The sequence below is a fragment of the Sinohyriopsis cumingii genome, chromosome 4 (genome assembly GCF_028554795.1).
Source record: "Sinohyriopsis cumingii isolate HCF-2022 chromosome 4, ASM2855479v2, whole genome shotgun sequence".
Classification (NCBI taxonomy): domain Eukaryota; kingdom Metazoa; phylum Mollusca; class Bivalvia; order Unionida; family Unionidae; genus Sinohyriopsis; species Sinohyriopsis cumingii.
In genome coordinates this window covers 36,226,412-36,254,218 of record NC_142964.1, presented here as the reverse complement: position 1 = coordinate 36,254,218, position 27,807 = coordinate 36,226,412, and the positions used below count along the sequence as shown (strand labels likewise).

Here is a 27,807-nt window from a genome sequence, read left to right as displayed (position 1 = left end):
CTGAGTAGCCGAGTGGTCTAAAGTGCTCTCCATTACGGATCACTGCCATCTCACCGCTGTATGCATGGGTTCGAGTCTCGGATTCGGCCAATGTGGGTATGTGAGAAAGCTTGCCAGTAGCTTCTCGTGGGTTGGTGGTTCTTCCCAGATTCTTCCTCCACCATTAATATTGGCAGCCATGTATAGCCTATCATGTGCTGAAAAATGGCGTCAAACCCCACAACAACAACAACATGTACATGTTCCAAATTCATGTTTGATTGTTTCTCTCCAGCGTTTTTTCATGGCAGTGGAACCCAGTCAGCACCTGAGTATCAGTTAGCTTGAATCTATTTACCTGTCAAAATATTTGAGTATATTTAAATGCCCTTCATCGTGACATTTTATCTGTAGTATTCAGTTCTCTTTGGGGGCTCTGGGCAGCAGAAAGGTCAAAGGTCAAAGGCACTTGCCTTTACAGATTGCTCACAAATCTCACTTAAGTCTTTGTAAGTTCAATATGAGTAGGTGAGAAAACCTGCCAGTAGTTTATTGTGGGTCAGTGGTGCTTCCATACATTTTCCCAGGTTTTTTCTCAACCATTTATACTGGCCACCATATATAACCTATCATAAGCTTACAAAATAGTGTCAAACCCAACAACAGTTTTATGTGTAGAGATAAGCATCAAAAACACCAACAGAGTTGAATAAATTTGTATCAGCCTGACCACACCATATATCCTTGTATATCTGAAGAAGAAACTCTAGTTCAGTCTAAAAGTCCCAAAACTTTGACAGTAAAAAGCTAGAACTGAAGAACTTTTAGATTTTCCATGCTTGCGTCCCTCTACTGTACTGCCAAATTTCAATCATGTATTTGTACCCAAAATATATCTAATTTGGGGATTTTAAACCTGAATTTAAGTGTCTTACTCAGAATGTGTTGAGAAAATGGAGCCAGACATGATAGCTTATTTTTTTTATATTATTATTATTATTATTATTATTACTGTTAGCTTATTTTATTATCATGCTTATTACTGACAGTTCATTTTATACCTATTACTGATAGTTTATATAATTATTACTAGTAGGTTAGTTTATTATTATTGATAGTTTATTATTATTATTATTATTATTACTGATAGTTTATTTTATTATTATTATTATTAGTATTATCAATGATAATTTATTATTATTATGGATAATTTTTTATATTATTATTATTATTATTATTATTGAAAGTTTATTTTTATAATGAAATTTCTGTATTTGAAAAAGGCAATTAACAGAGAAACACATATTCCAAAACTGACATAACAAAATATATTTCATCAGCCCATTCAAGGATCCACTAATACAGCTAATCAGGATATCACAATCTACATTTAAACCAGCTAATCAGGATATCACAATCTCCATTTAAGCCAGCTAATCAGGATATCACAATCTCCATTTAAGCCAGCTAATCAGGATATAACAATCTCCATTTAAGCCAGCTAATCAGGATACCACAATCTACATTTAAACCAGCTAATCAGGATATCACAATCTCCATTTAAGCCAGCTAATCGGGATATAACAATCTCCATTTAAACCAGCCAATCAGGATATCACAATCTCCATTTAAGCCAGCTAATCAGTATATAACAATCTCCATTTAAGCCAGCCAATCAGGATATCACAATCTCCATTTAAGCCAGCTAATCAGGATATCACAATCTACATTTAAGCCAGCTAATCAGGATATCACAATCTCCATTTAAGCCAGCTAATCAGGATATAACAATCTCCATTTAAGCCAGCTAATCAGGATATCACAATCTACATTTAAACCAGCTAATCAGGATATCACAATCTCCATTTAAGCCAGCTAATCAGGATATAACAATCTCCATTTAAACCAGCCAATCAGGATATCACAATCTCCATTTAAGCCAGCCAATCAGGATATCACAATCTCCATTTAAGCCAGCTAATCAGGATATCACAATCTACATTTAAGCCAGCTAATCAGGATATCACAATCTCCATTTAAGCCAGCTAATCAGGATATTAACAATCTCCATTTAAGCCAGCTAATCAGGATATAACAATCTCCATTTAAACCAGCCAATCAGGATATCACAATCTCCATTTAAGCCAGCTAATCAGGATATAACAATCTCCATTTAAGCCAGCCAATCAAGATATCACAATCTCCATTTAAGCCAGCTAATCAGGATATCACAATCTACATTTAAACCAGCTAATCAGGATATAACAATCTCCATTTAAGCCAGCTAATCAGGATATAACAATCTCCATTTAAGCCAGCTAATCAGGATATCACAATCTACATTTAAACCAGCCAATCAGGATATAACATGCTCCATTTAAACCAGCTAATCAGGATATAACAATCTCCATTTAAGCCAGCTAATCAGGATATAACAATCTCCTTTTAAGCCAGCTAATCAGGATATCACAATCTACATTTAAACCAGCTAATCCGGATATCACAATCTCCATTTAAACTAGCTAATCATGATATCATGATCTCCATTTAAACCAGCTAATCAGGATATTACAATCTCCATTTAAGCCGGCTAATCAGGATATCACAATCTCCATTTAAACCAGCTAATCAGGATATCACAATCTCCATTTAAGCCAGCCGATCAGGATATCACAATCTCCATTTAAACTAGCTAATCAGGATATCATGATCTCCATTTAAACCAGCCAATCAGGATATCACAATCTCCATTTAACACAGCTAAACAGGATATCACAATCTCCATTTAAACTAACTGTTGATAGTCATCTGTTATAAACAATACACCTAACAAAAGTTTTAAAATTATTTAAATTGAGTTTAAGGTCCTAAATTACACCAGTTGTGAATGTGGTGTAACAATGGATTAACAGTAAGGTACATAATTAAAATTTACCAACACATCAGCACAATAGTGGCTATACGATGTCATTTAAAAGTAAAGTTCTAAAAATTAAATATAAAGAACTGTAAATAAATCATCGAAGAAATGGAAACATAAATAAATATAACATTGAGGCACAATAAATTGTTACTGAAGCAAAAGATTTAATGATTTATCTCAAGTTAACATGATCCAGTTTTCTCAAAGATGCATTATTTTTTATACAAATTTAAGAAAGATTTTACATCTGGATCCCACAACTCTTTTGAAGGCTAAGAGTCAAGAAAATTCGATATAAAAAGCCCACTGTTAACGATCAACCTTATGAAAATTACTCCTGTCAATCCTAATTAAGATCTCACCTGTCCACACCGCTAACAAGGGAACACAGGTTGGCACTGAGAATGGCAGGTAACATGTCATATCTCCTATCAGCTAGGTAAACAGTCGTTGATCTCTCACGGGCCTCCATATCAGTCAGGCTATCTGGCTGTACAAAGTAGGACACATCTGCTATGTGAACACCCAGCTCGACGTTACCAGTCTCTAAAAGTCTGAAAGAGTCATGTGACACCCTTTTACTCAAACCTACTATTTGTTGAGCTGAAAACACATACATAAAAGGAAAGTTAAAAAGAAAACTGACATTGAATGTAATGTATGGTGTGAAAGAACATATCTATGGATAGATATATAACCACCAAAGTGAAAATTGTTTGTGCTTGCACTGAGATGGGATTATTGTCATTATGGAAGTGGATCAGCAATTAGTATCTTAATTTGAAAGATTATCTGACTTGATACCCAGTTAAATTAATTTTCAGTACTGTCCTATAAGAATGTGGATAATTAATGGTAAGTATATACTTTCCTATAGGTCAGGTCAAAATGCAAGTAACAGTGATGTAGATCTGCCATTGCTTACTAGGCAAGCAGATAAGGGTCTATGTTGTCTGTTCAACTGATTACTCCTAAAAACGCACAGATCTGAATTCTTAATCTGCTGGTGCATTATGAAATGGCAGATATGCGTTTGTGCAGTTAATGGTTGGACTCAATTTATAAGCATATATATGAAAAGTCTTATGAGAACCAGAGAGATATTAAATGTCTTGAATGTAGTTTACAAATATTGAATTAAAAGATTTCAACATCACTTTTATGAGTGATACTAATGGACTTGCAGGAACTTTTTCTTAAAGAAAACAATTAAACAAGAAAAAACAGCCTGCTAGATCTAAAAAATAAGTAAATACAATGAACACAATAAAACACCAGCAGAACGATTATTTAGTCTTCAAAAAGCCATTGATATTAACTTCCCTTTGCATATGTTATAGAAACTTCTGAAGCATGTAAACAAATAATTGTTCAAGTAAACAATCATTTGTAGCATGTAAACAATGACTAACACATAGATTTCAATTCTATTTTGAAATCTTTCTTAAAATGCCACATAAAGCCATGCTCTGAAGACAAAGTTATGCATCATTAGCTCAAGTCTAGACCTTGATGGTTCTTATGTTTTCACTGACAGATGCAGCAACTTATTCTGAAAAGAAGTTTGTATGTGTGATTTGGATTTTTAATGTAGCTTTAACAATTTTCAGTCATATTGCTACGAAGTCTACAGTGTGGCAGTTTATAGTGATGCCTAGGACTGGGGCATAATGCTGCAGACATGTAGCATTACATACCAACCAGTCAAATTATTCTGATATCTGGCCAACCAGTCCTAACACTAACCTCTTAATGCTAAGCACCAAGCAAGGTGACTGCTAGTACTAGTTTTGTAAGTCAACAGTATGACTTGGCTGGGATTCAAACCCATTACCTCCCACATATGAGGTGGATACTCTAACTACTTAGGTAACCGGAGCAGACTATTTTGAAAAGAACATGAAGCATAAACTACAGTATGGATGAAGTTTGACAGAATCCTTGCAAAATACAGGCAGATTACATGAAACAGCAAATTTGTATGATCACGGAATAAGCAGTTAGGCCCTAATAAGATTGGTAATAGTATTTTCATCTATTCAAAAATATACATTAGTCCCTCACTGTAAAGAAACTCAAAATAGCACAGTCCCTGAAATAACATAGGTATGGTGATAACTCCCTCTGTACTGAGCTCCCTCAATATAAGGCTGACTGCTGGTACAAGTAGAATAACTGAAGCATCACTTATATTACATATATGTAGAAATGGAAGGCATATAATCAGTAACGGTGTCAACAGGTACCCGCCCATTCATAATTATCTGAGTAATAAAATTAGCTATGTGGAAACCGTTCAGTTCATGTTTAAAAGTTGTTTTTTTAAATTCATGTCTGTTCAGATAAAAGATTATATCTGGCTACATCAGGAGTGATCTAGACACAAAATAACAGTACAGTTTGAGGTTCATGTCATGTGACATTGATCCATCAGAGACCTCTGTCTACTGATCTTCATATCATTGATGTATTTCTTTATGTTCTCTTTATAGTAATAGTAACTGTACATAACATGTTTCAAAGAAAACAGGTTTCTTGAATATAAAACCTTTTGTCACAGATTATTTATAGATTGATCAACACTTATGTAGTGGAACAGTCAATATTGAAAAAAACATGGCACCAAATATTATCAAGTGAAACGGTCTTTATCAATGTGACTCATGGATGTTTACGACTGAAAAATGTCAGAGGGGAGGGATTTTGTTAAAAAGAAGAACATACTGCATCAGGAGAAGGACACATCAACAGCACTTTACAAATTTTGAAAGGAATTCTACAGTGATGCAATATAGCATTCAGAATTTGTGGACTTGATTTTACGACCAGTGAGCGAAAGTTAAACATGTGATGTAGACTAATTAATGTAAATGTTGTGTATTATTAATTAATCATTTTGTTTTATATCTGTATTCTTGAAATAATTCACATGGATTTAGCCGATTTATGACAATAGTTTTAAGTAAAAGAAATAAGTAAGTAGCTGAAATAAATGTAAGTTTTTCATGTTTTTCTGTAATTATGGCATATAATATATAGATCATTCCTTTAATGCTAAGATTGCGCTTTTTTGTCACTTATATTAGTGATAATTATGCTTATACCTCTCAGTGGGTTGGCATGTATGAACTAACAAAAAAGCAGTTCAGGTTCACATTTAATATAATTTCCCTTTGATCGGGTACCCGGGTAACCGATCATTAGTATCATCTGGTACCCAGTTGACTTTTTCTAAAATTCTGACATCTCTAATAATCAATACTAGTAGAAGCTTACCTGTTGGAAGGCCAACAGTTGATAAAAAATCACTCAAGTATTGCTTATCGTAACATGCATGAGCTGGACTATACTTAGTCAACTGTGAATAGAAGACTAACCTGTATTTATTCAACCAGAGTGGAAGTTATACATCAAGATAAACAAGTTTTCTATATTAAAAAAAACAAAAACCTGCAAACAAAAATTGAACTGAAGCACCATTAAAGGGACTTATGAAGTAGTAGCTATAGAATCCACTATGAGACAATTTTATCTGTGGAGAAAGGCCCAATGCTGTTCTGTATGTATCTGGTTGTAGATATATGTTAAGAATTTACTATAGCCTCTACAGACTTGTAAAACATCTATTTAAAACCATGGCCAAAACTATTACGAAGTTGCATAGGCTGCCTGTGCAAGTAAGTAAATGCTATTAAGTGATGGCAAAGTCATAACTGTAGAAGCTGAACTTTGTTGTCATAAAAAGAAAGAAATGTTTGAAACACAGAAGTAAAGATTCCTTGAACTTGTAAGTGTAGAACTTCCAGAAACTTGGCTGAGGATTTTTGATGAGAGCATGCTGCTTGACACAATTTGTAACTGGGATAGTCAGGGGATTTAGTGCCAACCCCAATACAAAGGGGAGATCACTGCCCAACCACCAATGATGTGGGCAGATAACCTTTAGCTTCTTTTAGCTAAAAGTTTTACCTGAAAGGGCCAGTTTTGAAAGGTAGTAGTAGTTCTCCTAAGGTATTATGATTGGGTAATGTATTTAATGATGAAATTCACAGGTATATGTACTAAACACTGTGTTCGTAAACTCGCTGTCAGATGTATAAAAACACAAGCAATGTCCTTTTACTTGACAACAAACTCAGTCAGGAAAAAGTGCAGATATCCTGGTGGTCAGATCTGCAACATTTTCATTCAGAACCAATTAAATATTGCAGGAAGTGTTTTAATGAAAACCCCATGTCAATGCCCCCATTTATCCAAGGGAAGTAATGATAACATGATTTTCAAAATGGCCACTACACACATGCCAACTCCTGGTGTAATCCAAGTGGAAAAAAATAGTAATATGAGCAGGAAAGGAGTAATCCACATATAACATGATACAAATTCAATAAGCATATATAAAAAATGATTTATTTATCCCTCTGAACTTTTAACATCAATTACTGCTTCAAATTTTCATATATCACAATTTGGGCTTTAAAAAGCAACAGTCTCTCATATTGCATTTCAAAACACTTTGTACCAGCTGAGACTATGAATGTTTTGCACACCAGTAGTGCTGGGTTACAGAGCCTGGAGCTGAATTTAGTTTTATGTTTGTTAACAATACTGAACAATCTCTCACAGTCAGCATTAGAATGGTAAAGAACCAATATTCCTTTCATAACCTGACAAAGAAGAGGAAATATATATCTTCCAGTTATTGGATCTTTTAGTTGGGAAATAAGGTGCCATAGCACATCGACTCTGTCTACATGAAATACATTATCAGGTAGAAGACCAACTTGATTTTTCAGGGGTTCTCCTTTTAATTTATCAGCAGTCTTTCCTGCAGCATGGTGCATCATATGACAGGGATAACCTGATATGTACACTGATGGAGACATTTTTCAAAATATAGTATGCAACTCCTTTATGAATTTCAGTCATCACGGATGCATTATCAGCTGAAAACCCTATACAGTTCTGCCAACTTATGTTTATTCAAAGCATTATCAAGCAAATAAAAAAATGTTTTCTTCAGTGGAATCTACTGTTAATTCTGGTAATGGAAGAACAGCACTGTGACTTTGCCCTTTTCATTGTCAAAGTCTCTTACACAGACTGGGTACAACTTTTTGTCATCATAATCAATGCTCCTGTCTATTGCAGTACTAAATGGCCCAATTTTCATGGCTTCTGCAATTTTAAGCAAATTATCTTCTGCTAAACACCTAACAATATTAGATGATTTTGTTCTTGTGGATGCATATTTTCTGCTTTTTTGGAATCAGAAAACATCCATTTGAACAAAGGACCAACAAAGTCTTTTACTGCTAGGGGTACTCCATGTTCTATTAAGAACTCGGCAAATAATGCCTCTGCATTTATTAGTTTTACTTTAAAAAAGAAGTTACAAGTTACCTTAGTATTGGAGTTTGTAAAACTTGCTAATTCATGGTTTCTTTGTTTTACCATCATTACCAATATTAAAATCCTTTCCACACACCCTGCAGTGGATGTGAAGCTACCCTAGAATGGAATGCTGTATTGTGTAATTCATGTATTCATCTTTGAATCGTTTTTTTTTTCTTTTTCTAATCCATGTATGAAATTATCTGATAAACATTTTTGCTCTAACACACGCATCTACTAGAATAAATCTGATTTGACTGTTAGTGCCAAATATCTACAGACTGGTTCTGTATCAGATATGAATTAGCACAAAAAAATCTGCAAGCAAAGATTAACAATTAGAAAACCAGTCTGTCCTCTCCTAACTAAGCCATAAAGCTGCTATAAATAGAAACTGAGATCAAAAGTTTGAAAGTAAAACCAGCATGTTTCTTGGAAATAGGGCAGATGCTATAAATAGAACACAATACTGTTAGGAAAGTGCATGCAAGACAGACATGTGTAATGTTATGTTGTAGTTACGTTGAAGCCATTTTTTCTAGAATATTGTCTGAAAGATTAATCGGATGTTAATAAAAATAAGAAAACAAATCATTAATATTTTTTGGGAGGGGGACATACCGAAAATGCATAATCCGAATACGTTTATGCAAAAGGTGTAATTTAGTGGTAAAAAAGCATAATGAGCCAAAAGTGTAATGGTTGGCATGTATGCCACTATGGTACCATGTCGCAGGTCAACTAAATATTGCTATAATAGTGTTTTAGTGATATAAAAACAAGCTGTTCAGGACAAGTAGTCAAACAGACATTTTTTAGGGGTTAGAAAAGAAATAATTAATGAAGAATGTGACTACTATTCAGCACTTCAATGTCTTTAGGATCAGTACTAAAGATGAGAAATCCCTCATGTACCATGTCAGACATCACAAACTCATATCGAAAACATATAATGATAAAAATGCATGATTGATTTCTGGGTTATTACACAAGTGACATCATGTGATAGATAATACTGATTTCTGGGTTATTACACAAGTGACATCATGTTATAGATAATATTGATATCTGGGTTATTACACAAGTGACATCATGTGATAGATAATACTGATTTCTGGGTTATTACACAAGTGACATCATGTGATAGATAATATTGATTTCTGGGTTATTATACAAGTGACATCATGTGATAGATAATATTGATTTCTGGGTTATTACACAAATGACATCATGTGATAGATAATATTGATTTCTGGTTATTACTTAAGCAACATCATGTGATAGATAATATTGATTTCTAGTTATTACATAAGCAACATCATGTGATAGATACAGCACTGTATATGTGATGCAATTTTGTTACCTGACAGACAGAGTGTCATCAACATCCTCACACCCTTTAGGGTCAATACTGAAGACAAGGTGGGTATCCCTAAGGTCCCTCCTCTTCTTGACTTCAGACTCATCCATGTGCCAGGGTCTTTCAGGGGTATCTGCTGGCAACTCTTTCATCTGCAAACAAATAAAAATTAAACAAGCCATGATTTTCTAAAATTGTCTTTAAAAATCTCATGGTAAACACTACAGTAATTTAAAATTACTGCAAATAATGACCAAATGCACCCTCTAAAATGATGACCATAGGGCCCCCTCTAAAATGATGATCATATGGCCCCCTCTAAAATGATGACCATATGGCCCTCTAAAATGATGACCATATGCACCCTCTAAAATGATGACCATATGGCCCCCTCTAAAATGATGCCCATATGGCTCCCTCTAAAATGATGACCATATGGCCCCCTCTAAAATGATGACCATATGGCTCCCTCTAAAATGATGACCATATGGCCCCCTCTAAAATGATGACCATATGGCCCTCTAAAATGATGACCATATGCACCCTCTAAAATGATGACCATATGGCCCCTCTAAAATGATGACCATATGGCCCCCTCTGAGATGATGACCATATGGCCCCCTCTAAAATGATGATGATATGGCCCCCTCTGAAATGATGACCATGTGGCCCCCTCTAAAATGATGACCATAAGCCCTCCTCAAATGATGACCATATGCCCCCTCTTAAATGATGACCATAGGCCCCCTCTAAAATGATGACCATATGACCCCCTCTGAAATGATAACCATATGGCCCCCTCTAAAATGATGACCATATGGCCCCCTCTGAAATGATGACCATATGGCCCCTCTGAAATGATGACCATATGGCCTCCTCTAAATTGATGACCATATGCCCCCTCTCAAATGATATCCATAGGCCCACTCTCAAATGATGACCATATGACCCCTCTAAAATGATGACCATAAGCCCTCCTCAAATGATGACCATATGCCCCCTCTTAAATGATGACCATAGGCCCCCTCTCAATTGATGACCATATGACCCCTCTAAAATGATGACCATAAGCCCCCCTCAAATGATGACCATAAGCCCCCTCTCAATTGATGACCATAGGCCCCCTCTCAATTGATGACTATAGGTCCCCTCTAAAAATGATGACTATAAGCCCCTCTTAATTGATGACCATAAGCCCCTCTCAACTGATGACCATAAGCCCCCTCTCAATTGATGACTATAGGTCCCCTCTAAAAATGATGACTATAAGCCCCTCTTAATTGATGACCATAAGCCCCTCTCAATTGATGACCATAAGCCCCCTCTCAATTGATGGCCATAAGCCCCCTCTCAATTGATGACCATAGGTCCCCTCTAAAAATGATGAGCATAAGCCCCCTCTAAAATGATGACAACATGCTGCCTCTAAAATGACAATTAGTACTGGGGGACAAACTTAAGATGCCATATTACATGTTCAAGGAGACAACTGAATTAACACTTAAAACTTATGTTTATTTTCTGATGAAAGTAATGCTGGAATATATGAAAACAAATTTCTAATTGATTTTTAAAGAGGTCATTAATCTCTATTAATGTATCTTGGCATTTATCTTGGCCATATAAATGATGTCATCTGCACTCTAATCTACACTCTTGAGTTAAATTTTACAAACACAAAATTACATTCCACAGCACCTAAACAATGTATTTTATAATTGCAGTTGATTTTTTATTGCTGCTGCATAGTTTTAGTCTTACCTGGGCATCTGAAAATGGATTGACTGAGATTGAGTTCTCGATTAAAATGGCTGCTATCTCAGTCTCCAGGTCTCCCATTTTGCCAAGGCTGCGTACAAAGTGACCATTAGGATACTGTGAGTCTATATCCCAAGAGTCAATCCTGACGACAATCCTGCAATAGACATTTATTTTTTTTCTCTCATTCCAGTGTATGTGAGAAATATTTATTCCATGTCAGAAAGACATATAGGATTTGCATATAACACAAGGGATACATAGTCATAACTCTGATGTTATTATTAGCACCTGCAAAAACTCAGTGGTACGCATGCCAGATTCACAACCAAACCTTTTACAGGTTTGAATCCCCCCACTGGATGAAGCTATGGTGTATGCTTGAACATAACACTTTATACCAATTGCCCTAAATAACCTACTTTTGTTTCTGTGCCATAAAACGCAAAAACCAAATTAACGTTATTATCAGTATCTTGTATTTTTCTAGCAATGTCAGTATAAAAAAGAAGATTTTTACCGGAAAAAACCCAATAAATTGAAACTCTTGCAAGCAAAGTCTTTTATGTCTTGTTTAATAGCAAGAGTTTAAAAAGTAACATATTTAAAATCTGCACCAATCATCCACCACCATGTACAAAGAAATGAAAAATAATAAATCATATAGATACACATTAAAAAAAACAATTACGTCCAAAATCAGGGAAAATTTAGGAAACCTATGTGTAAAAGAAACTCCAGGCACAGTATAATTCTGTCCTCTGTGTTCTTTTCTTTTCGTACTTTTAAAATTTTTATGTACACTGAAACTTGTCCAGACTGATGTTGATTAGATATTCATTTATGAAGAAACAACACCAACAAAATGTATCATTCTGTTGTAGATCAGGTTTAAAGACCAGGGTGTACAATGGTCAGATTCTAATCACATACATAAGAGTAACACACCCTCCCTCCAGTCATATGAAGTTAAATCAATTATTCTCACAGTCTAACATACTGAAAGACCCAGCCAATTTCATCCCTTCTATTCTCTATCCTGCTTTTCTCTTCATTTCTTACCATAAATTTTTAAGTATTAATTAGTCTATATATTTGAAACTGAATGCAATGAGTTAATTCATTTGTAGATAGTATAACCTTTTCTTATTAATAAATGAATATGACTGTACATCATGCACACAATAGAGTATATTTCTTGGCACTGCAAGAAGTTTAATCTTGATCAAAATATTTAACAAACAAGAGTCCCTCAAATGGATTCATGCTCTACTGATTGAAAAGAATTTCCAGTAATTTAAGAGAAGACCATTTCTTATGACTGTCCATTTTGGAGGAATAATGAAAACAGAATTGTCAAGCTGGACGCCATGTTAGCCATAATTGATTTCAGACTGGCACCATTTCTTTTTAGTTTCAACCAGACATCACAAGAAGTCTCTTGGTGAAAGCACAATGTCAATATGACCAGTCATCTAGAAGAAGTAGTGATAACAAAATGTTTTAAAGGTGGCTATTGTGGTAGATGTTGGATCAGCATCATTTTCATTTATGCCCAACGAGACATCAAAAAAAGTCTTTCAGCAAAAACCACATGCTGATATGACCATTCATTGAGGGGAAAAAGTGATTATAAGATTTTGAAGCTTACTGAATATCTGAATGGCACCATTAGTACCAACCATTAGTACCAACCTTTAAGACCAACCATTGGTACCAACCTTTAGTACCAACCATTAGTACCAACCTTTGGTACCAACCATTAGGACCAACCATTAGTACCAACCATTAGTACCAACCATTAGAACCAACCATTAGTACCAACCTTTGGTACCAACCATTAGGACCAACCATTAGTATCAACCATTAGTACCAACTTTTAGTACCAACCATTAGGACCAACCATTAGTACCAACCTTTAGTACCAACCATTAGGACCAACCATTAGTACCAACCATTAGTACCAACTTTTAGGACCAACCATTAGGACCAACCTTTAGTACCAACCATTAGTAGCAACCATTAGGACCAACCATTAGTACCAACCATTAGTACCAACCTTTAGTACCAACCATTAGGATCAACCATTAGGACCAACCTTTAGTACCAACCATTAGTACCAACCATTAGTACTGACCTTTAGTACCAACCCTTAGGACCAACAAGACATCATAAGAATCTTTTTAGTAAAAAGCCCATGTTGATGCAACCATCCACTCAGGAGTAGAAGTCATAACAATTTTTAAGATGGCTACTGTGATGGCCATATCAGACATCATATCAACACCATTTCCATTCTGAATATACATAAGTCATCTAATCAAAATCCCATGGCAATAATACTTTTCATTAAGGAGGATTAGCAATAACAAGACTTTCAAGATGGCAACTGTGGTGTCAATATTGAATATCCAATCAGCACCATTTTCATTTTCTTTTAATTAGCCATGTAAGGAAGTGTTCCAATAGAAGTAGTGATAACAAGATTTTCAAGATGGCTGCTGTGGTGGCCATAACGGCTTTCGTTTTCATTTAAAACTAACTAGACATCATAAAAGTCTTCTGGTGAAAAACTCATTGCAATATAACTTTCCATTTAGTGGGAGTAACAATAAGATTTGCAACATGGCCACTGTAGCAGACATACTGCATATTAGATTAGTACCATTTTCATTTATGACCAACACTAAATCACAATAAGTCTATTAATGAAAAACCCATGTTGATATGACCATTTGTTCATAAGAAGTATCAATAACAATATTTTCAAGATGGCCATTGTGGCTGCCATACTGGATATCAGATTGGCACCATTTACACTTAGGACCAACTAGACATCATACTAAGTCTTCTGGTGAAAAGCCTATGTCAATATGAATTTCTATTCAGAAGAAGCAATCACAAGATAACAAGGTTTACAAGATGCCCTGGTGACCATATTAGATACCACATCAGCCCCATTTCATATAGTACCAACTAGATATCATAAGAAGTCTTTTAATGAAAACCCCATGTTAATACAACCATCCAGTCAGGAGGAGTACCGATAATAAGCTTTTCAAGATGGCCAATGTGGTGGCCATATTGGATGTCCAGGTGGCAGCATTTTCATTTATGCCCATGTAGACCATGAGGGGTGTGTGTGTGTGTGTGTGTGTGTGTGTGTGTATGTGTGTGTGTGTGTGTGTGTGTGTGTGTGTGTGTGTGTGTGTGTGTGTGTGCGCGTGCGTGCATGCGTGCATGCATGCGTGCGTGTGTGTGTGTGTAAAGTTTCATGGCAATTCTCCAAAAACCGATACTGAAAAGACAGACATGCTAAGCAATAAAATATCTCACTCTAATGCATTACCTTCAGTAAACTTCCTTGAAGGCAAGAAACAAAAGAACCAAAACTTCATAATAACATGCATTAATATAACATGAAATTGGATACATCACAATATCATATAGAATAGCACCACTCCAGTATCCTAGTGGTTAGAGCATCTGCCTTGGACAAGGGAGGTCGTGGGTTCAATCCCTGACTGAGTCATACCAAAGACTTACATAAATGGTACTAACAGCTGCCTCGCTTGGTGCTCAGCATTAAGAGGTTAGTGTTAGGACTGGTCAGCCTAGTGTCAGGATAATGTGACTGGGTGGGACATCGTGCTACGTGTCTGTGACATGATGCCCCAGTGCTAGACATCACTGTAAATTGTCACACTGCAGACATCAAAGCGATATTACTGAAAATTTGTTTAAGCTATGTTAAAAATCCAAATCACACACACACTCAAATAGAATATAAACAAAGGGAAGCAACTCTTACAGGTTAACTCCCCTTTCTACCTGCTGGGTGGCTATACACGTGACCACTTTTCACTTCCGCAAAACCTATAATTGGAATTCATATAATGGGGAAGGGTGGGAGGGACTTTTAGTAATGTGATCTGGTAAGTGTTACAGAAAAAACATGATTACAAAAAATTTGCTTTCTCCTCCAAATACATTACCTGATCACATTACATTTGGAGAACAGGTAAGACAAGTACATGCTGAGGATCCTACCTCTACTTGTATCACATTCAGAAGCATGCTCAAATATGGATGAAACTGTCCTAATATTATTTCAGCACAACAAGAAACAATTTGTTTATAGACATGCGAGGGAGATCCCTTGATTATTGTCTTACCATAAAAAATTTCCCAGGCAATTCCAGCAAAAGTGGCAAATTCATGCCTGGGTCTCAGTTTGTGCTTTCATTAATAGGGTGTACAGCTACCACAAGTCTGATGAGATTTACTTCAGTTTCCTTAGCAAGGCCATGTCATGCAAATGGAATACAGAGAAACTTATTCCTCCATTTTCAATGAAGATAACATCAACAACAATACCATCAGAAAAAGACACCAATATCCCACCTAAGAATGGTTGGCTATGTGTTAAGAGTTTCATCTTTCCATCGGTTATAAATTAAAATACATAACATTTATTTTTATATAAAGTAGGAGCTACACTGTATTACTAGATAAGAGTCTTTATTTTCATTTACCTGTGATCTCTGAGAGCATTCACTTGGCGTGTGCTGATGCGTATTTTAGGAATTCTGAAGTTATAGGGAATGACAAGTACCCTTCCAGCCTTCTTGTCTCCACTGCCAGTGTCCTAAATAAATATTAATATTAAAAACGTCAGCAAAGATCAATGCAACTACACTTAATTGAAAATATTTTTAAGCAAGGACAAATGAGAACAGTGGATGTAACGAATGACCCAGTGGGCAACAGGGGTTATAAATCTAATTTATCCCATCATGCAAAATAATATATTTTGTACTGGCTGAGGAACTCGGTAGGTTCCAAGTTATTATGATTGATTGATTGATTGATTGATTGATTGATTTTTAATGGTACATCAGCACTGTTAGGCTATTTAGCGCCAAACAAAGTGTTATTTGTATAATCTTTTAAAACTTATAAAAGGTCCTATATCGACCAGCGATATAAAAGAACAAATGGTTGAAATTAAAAACGGTAAGATGGTAACGGTGCAAAATAAAGCTTCCCGATCAACGGGAGATGTAAAAAAGATGAATAGGTATTAAAATGGGACGGTATATACATTGCATAAAACTGCACAAGGTGATAGCATAAAAGTCAGAGTTTAGAGTAAATATTTACGGCTTTCAGGAACTCTATAATACGAGTGATGTTTACAGTATCAAAAAGTTCTTTCATGTCATGCACAATATAATAACGATCGCGCGTAGGTTGTAGGTCAAAGCACTCTATCATAAAGTGCTTGACAGTGAATGGTTCATTGCAAGAAGCGCACTCTGGTGGGTCTTCACCTTTTATTAACCCAGAGGTCACATTCTAAGTTCTACAACTAGATAACATTTTGATGATTGTCATATACTAAGAATATCTAATATCAAACCCTTCTTTTACATTTGGACAGATTTATGAGGCTGAAACCCTGTTGTAATATAAGAGAAATAGTCAACATGCTTCATAATAAATAACAGCCTCATTGGTGTCTACTTTGTTGGATCAACTCAAGTCAGTCCACTTTTGTCAAATCAATGCTTACTGCACAGCTGGAAATGATGTGATCATAACAATATATCATCACCAACCTGACATGATCATGACATGATATCATTAAAATGACATAATTATGTTATATCATCATTATGACATCATCAATAAAATATTTGTTATCAAGGTGTATAGCAGCACTATGGACTCTGGGAGAGACTGCATATAGAATGACATGGTTGTGACTTGTCTCTTCTTAAATAACATGATAAACTGATACACAATTTTAATAACCACAATAGCTGTTGTTGTTAGTGTTATTAAGGACTTAATGCCATTTTTAAACATATGACAGACTATACATGGCAGCCAGTAAATCTGGTGTAGGAAGAATCCAGGACAATAGCCAGGAAGAAGCATGAACCATGGGAAACTAATGGCAAGCTTTCTCACATACCCAAGCTCGTCAAGTCTAATTTACGACCCTTGCAGAGGTGAGATGTCAGTGATATGTAAGGCCAAGAGCTTAAACCACTCAGCCACCAAGTTCCTCAATCAAAATAGTAATCCAAATAGAGATGACAACAAAGTCAGCAAAAAGTATACAAGACCGTTGGAAATCTTTAGTGATTTACAATCTGCAATAAATTGGCAGTGCAGACCTCCTGTTGCAGAAAACTGATCTGATTTAAATAACTGTGCCCCACTTTAACAAATTCACTGATCAGTCTACACTTTTCTCTGTGTAATTGATAAAATGAGTCAATGATCTTTACCCATGCAAATTCAATGAATTTTTAAACACTCATTTGCCTATTATTGTATTAGCAGTTATAGACAGAGTACATTATCCCACACTTATCTGTGTAATTATCCTTACATTAGCAATTATTTACAGAGTAATTTATCTTGGACTCTTCTATGTAATTATACTTACATTAGCAATTATAGACAGAATACTTTATCCCACATTTATCTGTGTAATTATCTTTACATTAGCAATTATGGACAGGTACTTTATCCTAGCCTCTTCTATGTAATTATTCTTACATTAGCAATTATTGACACAGTACTTCATCCTAGATTCTTATACATAATTATCCCTACATTAGCAATTATTAACACAGTACTTCATCCTACACTCCTCTATGTAATTATCCTTACATTAACAATTATGGACAGAGTACTTCATCCTAGACTCTTCTATATAATTATCCTTACATTAGCAATTATTCCTAGACTCTTCTATGTAATTATCCTTACATTTGCAATTATTCCTAGACTCTTCAGCATAATATCCTTACTTAAAGATTGATACTCAACCAATAATAGCACAAGAAAATACACAACAACCTATACATTTTAAGGTGATTTTAGATTTTTTGGACCCTAAGTTATTTATTTTTAAAGAATGAGTTGTCAAAATGTTGAATTCTAGAACAGTAAACAAGCAGTATAATTTAAGAATTTGGAAATAATGTATACTTCATCTTCAGCAAAGGTGGCTACATATTCCTTCCAGTTTCTCTGAACTATGCCGACAACCTGACCCGTGGGTAGGGCTGGTGTTGAATCTTCCCCATCATCTTTACAGGCTGCTGAATCCTCACCTGAAACAGTACAGGCAAAATATTACAATGTTTTTCATTTTATCATATTATGAACACATTGCTTAATGATACAGCAACTTGTTATAGATATTTTGTGTCACATGTCTAATGGTGATGTAACAGCTGGTCAAGTAAAGAGAATAAGGCTATAAAATACCATAAAGCCAAAAGTAAGTGACAAATAGAATCTCGTACTAGCAATCATTAGCTCTGAAATCTATAACTTAAAATCATACCATACGGTCAATTCACTATTTTTCATAGTGTACCAAATTTTGTGCATTTCATGGTTGCCACAAATCACAAATTTATCGAACAAAATGAATAATAATCTTTGGGTTAAAACAATAAAACCCCAAATTTAAGACCTGATTAAATGTCAGGTTTTGAAAAAGAACAAAAATTCTTACATGATGAGACTTGTTTCAGCTGGCTTGACATCATGTACTTCTGCAATGGCAGCTGTACTCAAACATCTCAATTTCATATGCTGCTGGAGTACATAATATATTTTCATCTAAAACCTCACCTTTGTGGGTATTCGGTATGTAATTTCTTATTAAGTGAATGTCCATACAAGAATAATGCTAATGCATGATTTTTCATGTGGAAACAATTGCCAGATCACTCAGAAAAGACTCTAATCCCTCTGGTTCAAAAACTTTAATCATGATGTGACACAAATGTTTCATGACGCAAAAAGTGTATTATCCCTATATTGCTACCCGCAAAAATGAATAAATTTAGTGTTCCATGAGATGTTGCATTATTCAACTAATGTAATAAGTTCTATATCTAATTAACTCTCAAAGATGTTCCTATATTTGTCACACTCGGAGAGGGTTTATTTCAGGAAGCAAATTTCTAACAAACACATGCCAATCAAAAACAGGGGCCCCAAGTGGCCAAGTGGTCTAAAGCGCTCTCCATTATGGATCACTGCCATCTCACCTCTGTCTGCATGGGTTTGAGTCTCGGATTTGGCTAATGTGGGTATGTGAGAAAGCTTGCCAGTAACTTCTCGTGGGCCGGTGGTTCTGTCCTGGGTTTTCCCGGTTTCTTCCTCCACCTTTAATACTGACCACCATGTATAGCCTATCATGTGCTGAAAAATGGCGTTAAACCCTATAACAACAACAATACTAACATCCAATCAAAAACATAGTATATGTGACAATTATGCTTAATTTTGCAATTCCCGCCTTTGTAGGGAAATTTCGCCTACAAATTTTCAGACCAAGAATAAACCCTAATGGAATTTTTTAAAATAAATAATACTGAATCAGGCCACTTATGAGAAAATGGAGACAAGAAAATCTGAGTTCAATGCAGTGTTTTACTGAGCTGTGAAATATAACATTGGCTGATGCAAAGTGGAGGCTTACGCCTATCGGCTGATGCAAAGTAGAGGCTTACATCTATTGGCTGATGCAAAGTGGAGGCTTACATCTATTGGCTGGTGCCAAGTGGAGGCTTACAGCTATTGGCTGATGCAAAGTGGAGGCTTACATCTATTGGCTGATGCAAAGTGGAGGCTTACATCTACTGGCTGGTGCCAAGTGGAGGCTTACAGCTATTGGCTGATGCAAAGTGGAGGCTTACATCAATAGTTCACTACTCAACAAAACAATATATTAGTCTGTCACTGTTTTATTACTTTCATACTGTCATCTAAAAATATCCCCATGCTAGAACAATATATTGCTTTCTGGAGCTGAAATCACTTTAAGCAAACCAATGTGTCATAGCACTGTTTAACACATGTGACCTGTTAAGCCAATCAAAACAGTTCTTTGAAGTAATAATATGATGAAACCCCTCAAAGCTGATAACCCTTGGGACTCACAATTTTTGTCAATTTTGAGAAGTTTTCAGTTTACTGAGGTTTTTGCTGATGTGTGTGTCTGTGTCTGTGTGTGTGCATGTGTGTGTGTGTGTGTGTGTGTGTGTGTGTGTGTGTGTATGTGTGTGTGTGTGTGTGTGTGTGTGCACGTTTGTATCTGGTGTAAACCAATGACATTCATGAGATTACACACCAATGTACCAAGGACACACCTCCAACCGAGGACGTCCTCAGTTGGAAAAATGGTAAAATCTTGCTTCTCCCAATTATTTTAGCCAAGAATAATTTGTAGGAAGGTCTCCATTTAGACGCTTGGCATTTGTTTGTGATTTTGGAGTGTATCTTTCTTCTAAAGCTGGTGATACACATGCCTGAAACCATGTCCTCGATTGCCCAGTGGAAAACTTGTAGAGAGATCTCCACTATCAAATTACACATTGCAAAAAGGTATTATCTCCCTTTAGATCCAAGTATCAAATACCAACTACTAAGCAAAACTATAAGCTAAGCTGGTGCATATAACAATCCTTGGCATTTTTTTAATTAATATTGCATGCATGTGAGACGATAGTGTTGGGAAACTCACGATACATTCATACCATACATGTCCAATACAGGCAAATAAATCTACGACATGTACGAAAGAAGTACATTTTAATGCTATTGGAAATACGCATGAATTCATTATAGATTTGTACTGAAATTGCTAATTATCTGACCCATCTGTAAGTTAAAACGTCTTGTTTGCAGCGACATTTTGCACATGTAAAGATATTGAAAAGACATCCTTGATATGCAAAATGTATTTTATGATTATTAAATGAGCCATATCCGCCCCTATTTCATCATTTGCCTATTTAGTATTCAAACAGGAAAGAACAGATGTGAACCAAGTGAAAACTCCCGTTAAGGTGAGATTAGATTGACACTAACCGAATTTGGAAGTTACATGCACAGAACATCAGTAAATATATAGAAAGATAAATATATTATACAGAGGTCAAACATTTATCATCAAGATGATCAGTCCCAAAATTAAACATTTAATTACAGCAATATTTTTTTAATTATCACGCTCTTAAGAAACGCTACTAAACGTGCAAAGAATCATAAACTGTTGAATGCATTCAATGTTCTTTTAAATATATATACTTACTTCAGTTGGTGATTTGATGACTTTGCTGAACATATCATGAATTATATTTGTATCGATAGTTCTGTTGTAAACAAAGTCTTATTAAAACAACACACAACATGTAAAAACAACACGTCAATCTATATTGCTTTCCAAAATTAAAGAGGTTTTAACAATAGCCAAAATGCTCAGGATGTTCTACTGGACCAACTTGTGTTTATAACTTAAAAGAACATTTATTTAGAGCTGCATTAGACTGTAATATTCTTACTCATTTAGTCTTTTTTCAGTATGTTTTATACAGAAGGTGAAGTGGGGAAAAAACTGTTTAAAACTTCCAATCAGTGAAACAAAACACATTTATGTAGTACCTTGAATTAGCAAATGTATAAACTGAGTTGGAAGGTGAACCAAGAGAGTGTTGTACCATTAAAGTATATTATTGTTCATTCATGGCTTCTAAACAATGAAACAGGATAAACTGTTTGTAAAAAGGTATAAGACAATTATCCCCATCCACTATATCTATGCATACATCTACTCTCATAGAACTCTGTTCCTAACTTCTGCAATTACTGAACTTTAAAGCTATTTAGGAGGTTTCAATTCAGTTAACATAGATAAGTTTAAAGCTATTTAGGAGGTTTCAATTCAGTTAACATAGAGAAGTTGTTGTTGTTGTTATCAATGTTTTAGTCTATCATTATTCTTTGTGTTGAGGTTGAGATAAAACACTATACAGATTACAACAGAAATAATGTTGTATGCATCATAGATTGATTCAGCCAAAGTGACTTGAAAAATACAAAGTATCTGTGAAATACACAACATGGGTAACACAAACATTCATTCTTATTTTCACATGCCTGAGTGAGCAAGAGAGAGCAAGAGAAGATTTGTACGCATATTATGCAACGAAGATATTACTCTATTTTGTCAAAAAGCAAATAGTCAATGCTGATAAGGCAAGTTTCCTGCCATAAATGCTCAAATCCAGCCAAATAGTATTGCTATAAGCCAGGGGTATTTGCTTGACCGAGCGGTGTCAAACCCTGGCACAATTCAACTAGAAGTCATAAGTTTACCCGAAATTTCCAAAAACTTCTATACAACTTCAGTAACTGTTATAAATTAGAAAGCCTGACATGTCCATTCTATACATAAATTTGCCAAATATCTATCAACCACACATCTGGATGGTTTCTCTTCATCAACTTTCCATACCGTCAGCAGTTTACGCAGTAGAAACTATACAATTATCCTCTAACACAGGGAACTATTTTTACTGCGCCACCTTAGACCAGTCAATTCTTGGTTTCAAGGCACATTTTGCCAGTACAAGTGCATCACATCTGCCACCATGGCGACATGAAAGGTATCTGCTGAGTCCCTTCTTATTTATTCCTTTGTGTAATTTACAGGTCTCCTACTGTAAATACTGCCACTGCAGTCACACAACCAAAGTACACCATTAGGTTTTAATAGGGACTATATTACGAGAGGGACACCCATGAGGTTTTGACCTGAATTCACTAAAAGTCAACCATGGCATCATGGAAACTCACTAACACTTCACTCTGTGGCGTTTGCTCCTACTAAATGGCAAATTATTTCGGGCTAAGGAATATTTCCATTGCATCGAGCTCCCATAATCAAACAAGTAATCACAAAAACAAGGCGCTATAACCAAATGCGCATACTCCAAATTTATTACGATATGATCTCCAAAGCGGTGGATTAGTCCGAAGTGTGTTATGTCGTACTAAAGTTTAATTGCAGGACAATCAGTCAATCAATAAATTCATCAGTCAGTCAGGGGCCCCCGAGTGGCCGAGTGGTCTAAAGCGCTCTCCATTACAAACCACTGCCATCTCACCTCTGTCTGCATGGGTTCGAGTCTCGGATTCAACCAATGTGGGTATGTGAGAAAGCATGCCAGTAGCTTCTCGTGGGTCAGTGGTTCTTTCCGAAGTTCTCCCGGGTTCCTCCTCCATCATTAATACTGGCCACCATATATGGCCTATCGTGTGCTGAAAAATGGTGTTAAACCCTACAACAACAACAACAAAAATCATCAGTCAGTCAATAACAACAAGATATATATTCAACAAAATAATGTAATTGCCCTAAAGATCAGTTGTAGATGAAACCCTTATGGAGGTTACAGTTATTTAGTACTAGTATGTGATTTAGATTTGATTTTAACGTAGCTTTAACAATCTTTCAGTCATATCGCTACTGTGTCTGCAGTGTGGCAGTTTATAGTGATGTCAAGCATTGGGCATTAAGCCGCAGACATGTAGCATGATGTCCCACACAGTCACATTATTTTTACACCAGGCCAACTAGTCATAACACTAACCTCCTAATGCTGAGCGCCTAGCGAGGCAGCTGTTAGTACCATTGTCGTGTCTTTTTTATGACTCTGCCTTGGTTCAAACTCGCAACCTCTCGCATCTGAGGCAGACGCTCTATCCACAAGGCCACCTGAGTGGTCATACTGATTGTTAAGACTGGATTAGACGTGAAAATATATCCTTGTTGGTCATAATGTACCAAGTTCCACAGTCTCAGTGATTTTGTCAAATAGTGTGTGTCCTTAGTTTGTAAGGATTATACAGAATATTTGTGTAAACCTGTGCGCACTCACTTGCATTACAACGTTTCATATTCCTTAGAACTGATAATACAGTTCCCTCCTTGATCCATCACCATTTGCTATTAATGTACTGCCTCAAATAGCATTTCTTTTCGCTCTTACATAGCCAGAACAAATGTCCTCGGTACGCAGTTCCATATGCTTGTCCTCGCTATCCACCGAATGCAAGAATGTGTGTGTGTGTGTGATTTGGATTTTTAACGTAGCTTTAACAACATTTTTTGTCATATCGCTACGAAGTCTGCAGTGTGGCAGTTTATAGTGATGTTAAGCACTGGGGCATCATGCCGCAGACATGTAGCATCATGTCCCACCCAGTCACATTATCCTGACACCATGCTGACCAGTCCTAAAACTAACCTCTTAATGCTGAGCGCCAAGCAATGCAGCTGTTAGTACAATTTTTATGTCTTTGGTATGTCTTGGCCGGGGATCGAACCCACGACCTCCCGCATCTGAGGCAGATGTTCTAACCACTAGGCCATTAGAGCAGTTTGCAAATTTGAAAAAAGTCTCTTTCTGATAAGAGAGAAAGCAGTTATGAGGGCATCATATGTTTGTGTTAAAGTGCCCAAAAATAAAAAAGTTTTTATATTTTATGTTTTATTTTAAATATATGCAATTAATTAAGAAGTTGCTGAACAATATACATTCCTACCAAAAGTCGTGCCCTGTCCATGAATAAATACAGTTGCTCCACAGAAACATTGTCCTCGACACAAAAATCATCTGAGAAATGAAATACTGTACTTTTATAACTTTACTATAAGTCCACTGGCATTATGAACGATACTCCGTATAATTCATAAAGTTCAAAGTTCAAGAGAATGGCTTGAAGAAGGCACGGAGCATTTTCTGTTGTTTCTTACATTATTTTTTAAATAATGTGGCTTGTGTCATTTCTTGTGCAATAGCCATCACAGCAATCATGACATTTTTTAATCTCTTTTATAAGCTCTAAAATGTTATACCACTGCCAGGTGGCTCGGATCATACATTCTCATGATATTTATTACTTTCATCATCAGCCTGATTGCTTTCATGAAACTGATACATAAATTCAAAGTCACATGACTCAGATCTGTGTAAGGTACCACTAATGAAGAACATAATGATTTGTCAATCATGCTGACTTATCTGTGTAGTCGTCATTGATTTCCTGTTAGCTACATGTCACTGGCAAGTTGTAAAATTAATGTCCTTAAAGCAGTGAGTTTCTGAGTCTTGCCAATGTGGGGTAGGTGTGTGTGTGTGTGTGTGTGTGTGTGTGTGTGTGTCTGATTTGGATTTTTAATGTAGTTTAAACAATTTTTCAGTCATGCCGCTACAACATCTGCAGTGTGGCAGTTTATAGTGATGTCTAGTGCTGGGACATCATGCCACAGATATGTAACATGATGTCCCACCCAGTCACATTGTCCTGACACCAGGCCAACCAGTCCTAACACTAGCCTCCTAAAACTGAGCGCCTAGCGAGACAGCTTCTAGTACCATTTTTATAAGTCTTTGGTATATACATAGTTTCAGTTTTTTACCCATAGTACAGCCTGCAAAGCCTTGAAAGTTTATTTTAAAAACCAAGCAGTATTCTATTAATCATGTATACAAATGAATAGTGTCAATCACAATTAGATAACCAGCCGATAAACATAGCCTTTCTTAAATGGCTTACCTACAAAAATTTAGTTATTAATACATGTAATTGGCCTGAAAAGCTGGTTTTTTTGTATGATGCAAAGACTTCAAATTATCCTATCATTAGCGCTAATCCGTGTCAAGTGTTGTTTTGACCACCTGTACCGTCAGAAATTTTCCAAGTACTTATTTCACAGATCAGACCACTGTAGTACTTGTTAACCATAATTAATCTGTTCCAGCAAGTGTCAGGAATTTGGGAGCTAAATAAACTTCCAAGTTTCTACTGAGTTTTGGGTTTTTATAGGATACTTTTAAGGAAAATATTCAAATTAGGATCAAAATTTGTTTCAGTGTTCAGAGTTATGGGTTTCGGTTTACTGGGGAAAAAATGATGATATTAAACAAGGAAAGATTCAGGACTAAACAAACATTCAGTCATGAGTAGATTCCATTATAGTGAAGTTTCAGTTTTGTGGGGTCTCACACTATTTTTCATTCATCATTGGGCATATGACTTTACTTACGACTAAACATAAGTTTGTTGTATCCATGATCTCACTCTGTTGTTTTACAGTATATTTTCTTTGTTTCAATTATGGATAATTATTGTGTCCTTATACTTGCAACCTTTATTTTTATGGCTATCTTTTCATATAAGTTTTAATTTAATAAGAGGAAAGCACAATTCAGCCATCCTTTATGTTCGCCTAATTTTGTCAACCATCCAGGTTAAGCTTTCTGTGATATAATAAAACTAAGACTTGTTTTCACCAACCATGTCCAATAAAATATTCTCCATCATTTCAGGCTGATGGAGTGAGAAAGAGGTAATGTTTAGTTCATAATGTGTTAAGTTATACATGTTTTATAATATTCCAATTAGTCACTATAAATATAACAGTTCTTAAAATTTAATGTTTACATATATATTGCATGCCTTTGTTAAATAAATGCCAACTATTTCATTCATTTTTCTTATCCTTTCTCTCACGGTAATGCAGTCAATGTCTGTAGTTAATGGCAAGGTCAGACATGTATTTTCTTGCACAGACATGATAATGTGAATGCTTACTATCTGAAGCAAGTTTTGACAAACAGTGAATAAATATTTTGATTTTAACATGTTAACAGTTACATTTGAATCTAATATTTGCAACCATACAGGATTCACCGACTTTCATGTGATAACCAAGTCACAGGTATTGGTTGAGTTGGCTCATCCTTCAAAACAATGCTGGAAAATGAAACTTCCTGGTCACCATACTGTTCCAAATTACATGTGCTGATCATGTTGACTCTCAATAAATTGTTCTGATACAAGGTGACTAAGAAATGATTGTTGATGACATATATTTCAAGATTTCTGTTAGAGTTGTGTTTGAAATAAATCTGATGATTAGCCAAATGGAAAATGTGGAATCAATGTACCAAAACATCTACCTGGATGGATTACAAAAAATGCAATTATGCAAGGGGAAATTATATCATCTATTGTTTATGTAGTAATTACAGGAGACTGACAGTATCATATTTACTGTTTGGCCAATAATTACATGGATACAAAAAATGTTCTCAAATCATTCTTAATCAAGTGTTCTTTTTTGCTAATGCAAATGTAGAGATGACTATTTACCTATCTGCCTCTCTTCTAACAATGATTCCTTTCCTCCAGCCATCATTTCAAACCCTTCTTTTCTTTATCATCTGCATTTCTATCTAAATGCATGATTAGATATATCTTTTTCAAAAGGTTTTATTATTGAGATAAGCTGAAACTAACATACATAGGGACTGAAAATCTGTATCTATCTCACAAAATATTATTAGTTCCCACATGATATGCAAATGATAGTATTTGGCACTGAAACTAAAGGGGTTACAGGTATTTCAATGTTTTCCACGGCAAGAGAGGTTTGTTTATGGTAAACCACACTGCTTCACTATTTCACTATTTACTGAGAAAATAAAAACGCCATTTGATTTGA

The 27,807-nt window shown here is 35.6% G+C and overlaps 1 protein-coding gene across 1 annotated transcript in view; it reads right to left on the bottom strand.

Annotated features, from left to right (window-relative positions):
* The window catches only part of LOC149800935 (DIS3-like exonuclease 1), an 89,394-nt gene that overhangs the window by 31,109 nt on the left and 30,478 nt on the right, over nucleotides 1-27,807 (bottom strand). The window contains exons 9-13 of the mRNA XM_089955002.1: nucleotides 18,423-18,547; nucleotides 15,950-16,062; nucleotides 11,418-11,571; nucleotides 9,660-9,808; nucleotides 3,265-3,456 (exon numbers count right to left, since the gene is read on the bottom strand). Of these exons, the coding sequence (XP_089811128.1) occupies nucleotides 3,265-3,456; nucleotides 9,660-9,808; nucleotides 11,418-11,571; nucleotides 15,950-16,062; nucleotides 18,423-18,547 (733 nt within the window). The remainder of the gene's footprint in view (nucleotides 1-3,264; nucleotides 3,457-9,659; nucleotides 9,809-11,417; nucleotides 11,572-15,949; nucleotides 16,063-18,422; nucleotides 18,548-27,807) is intronic.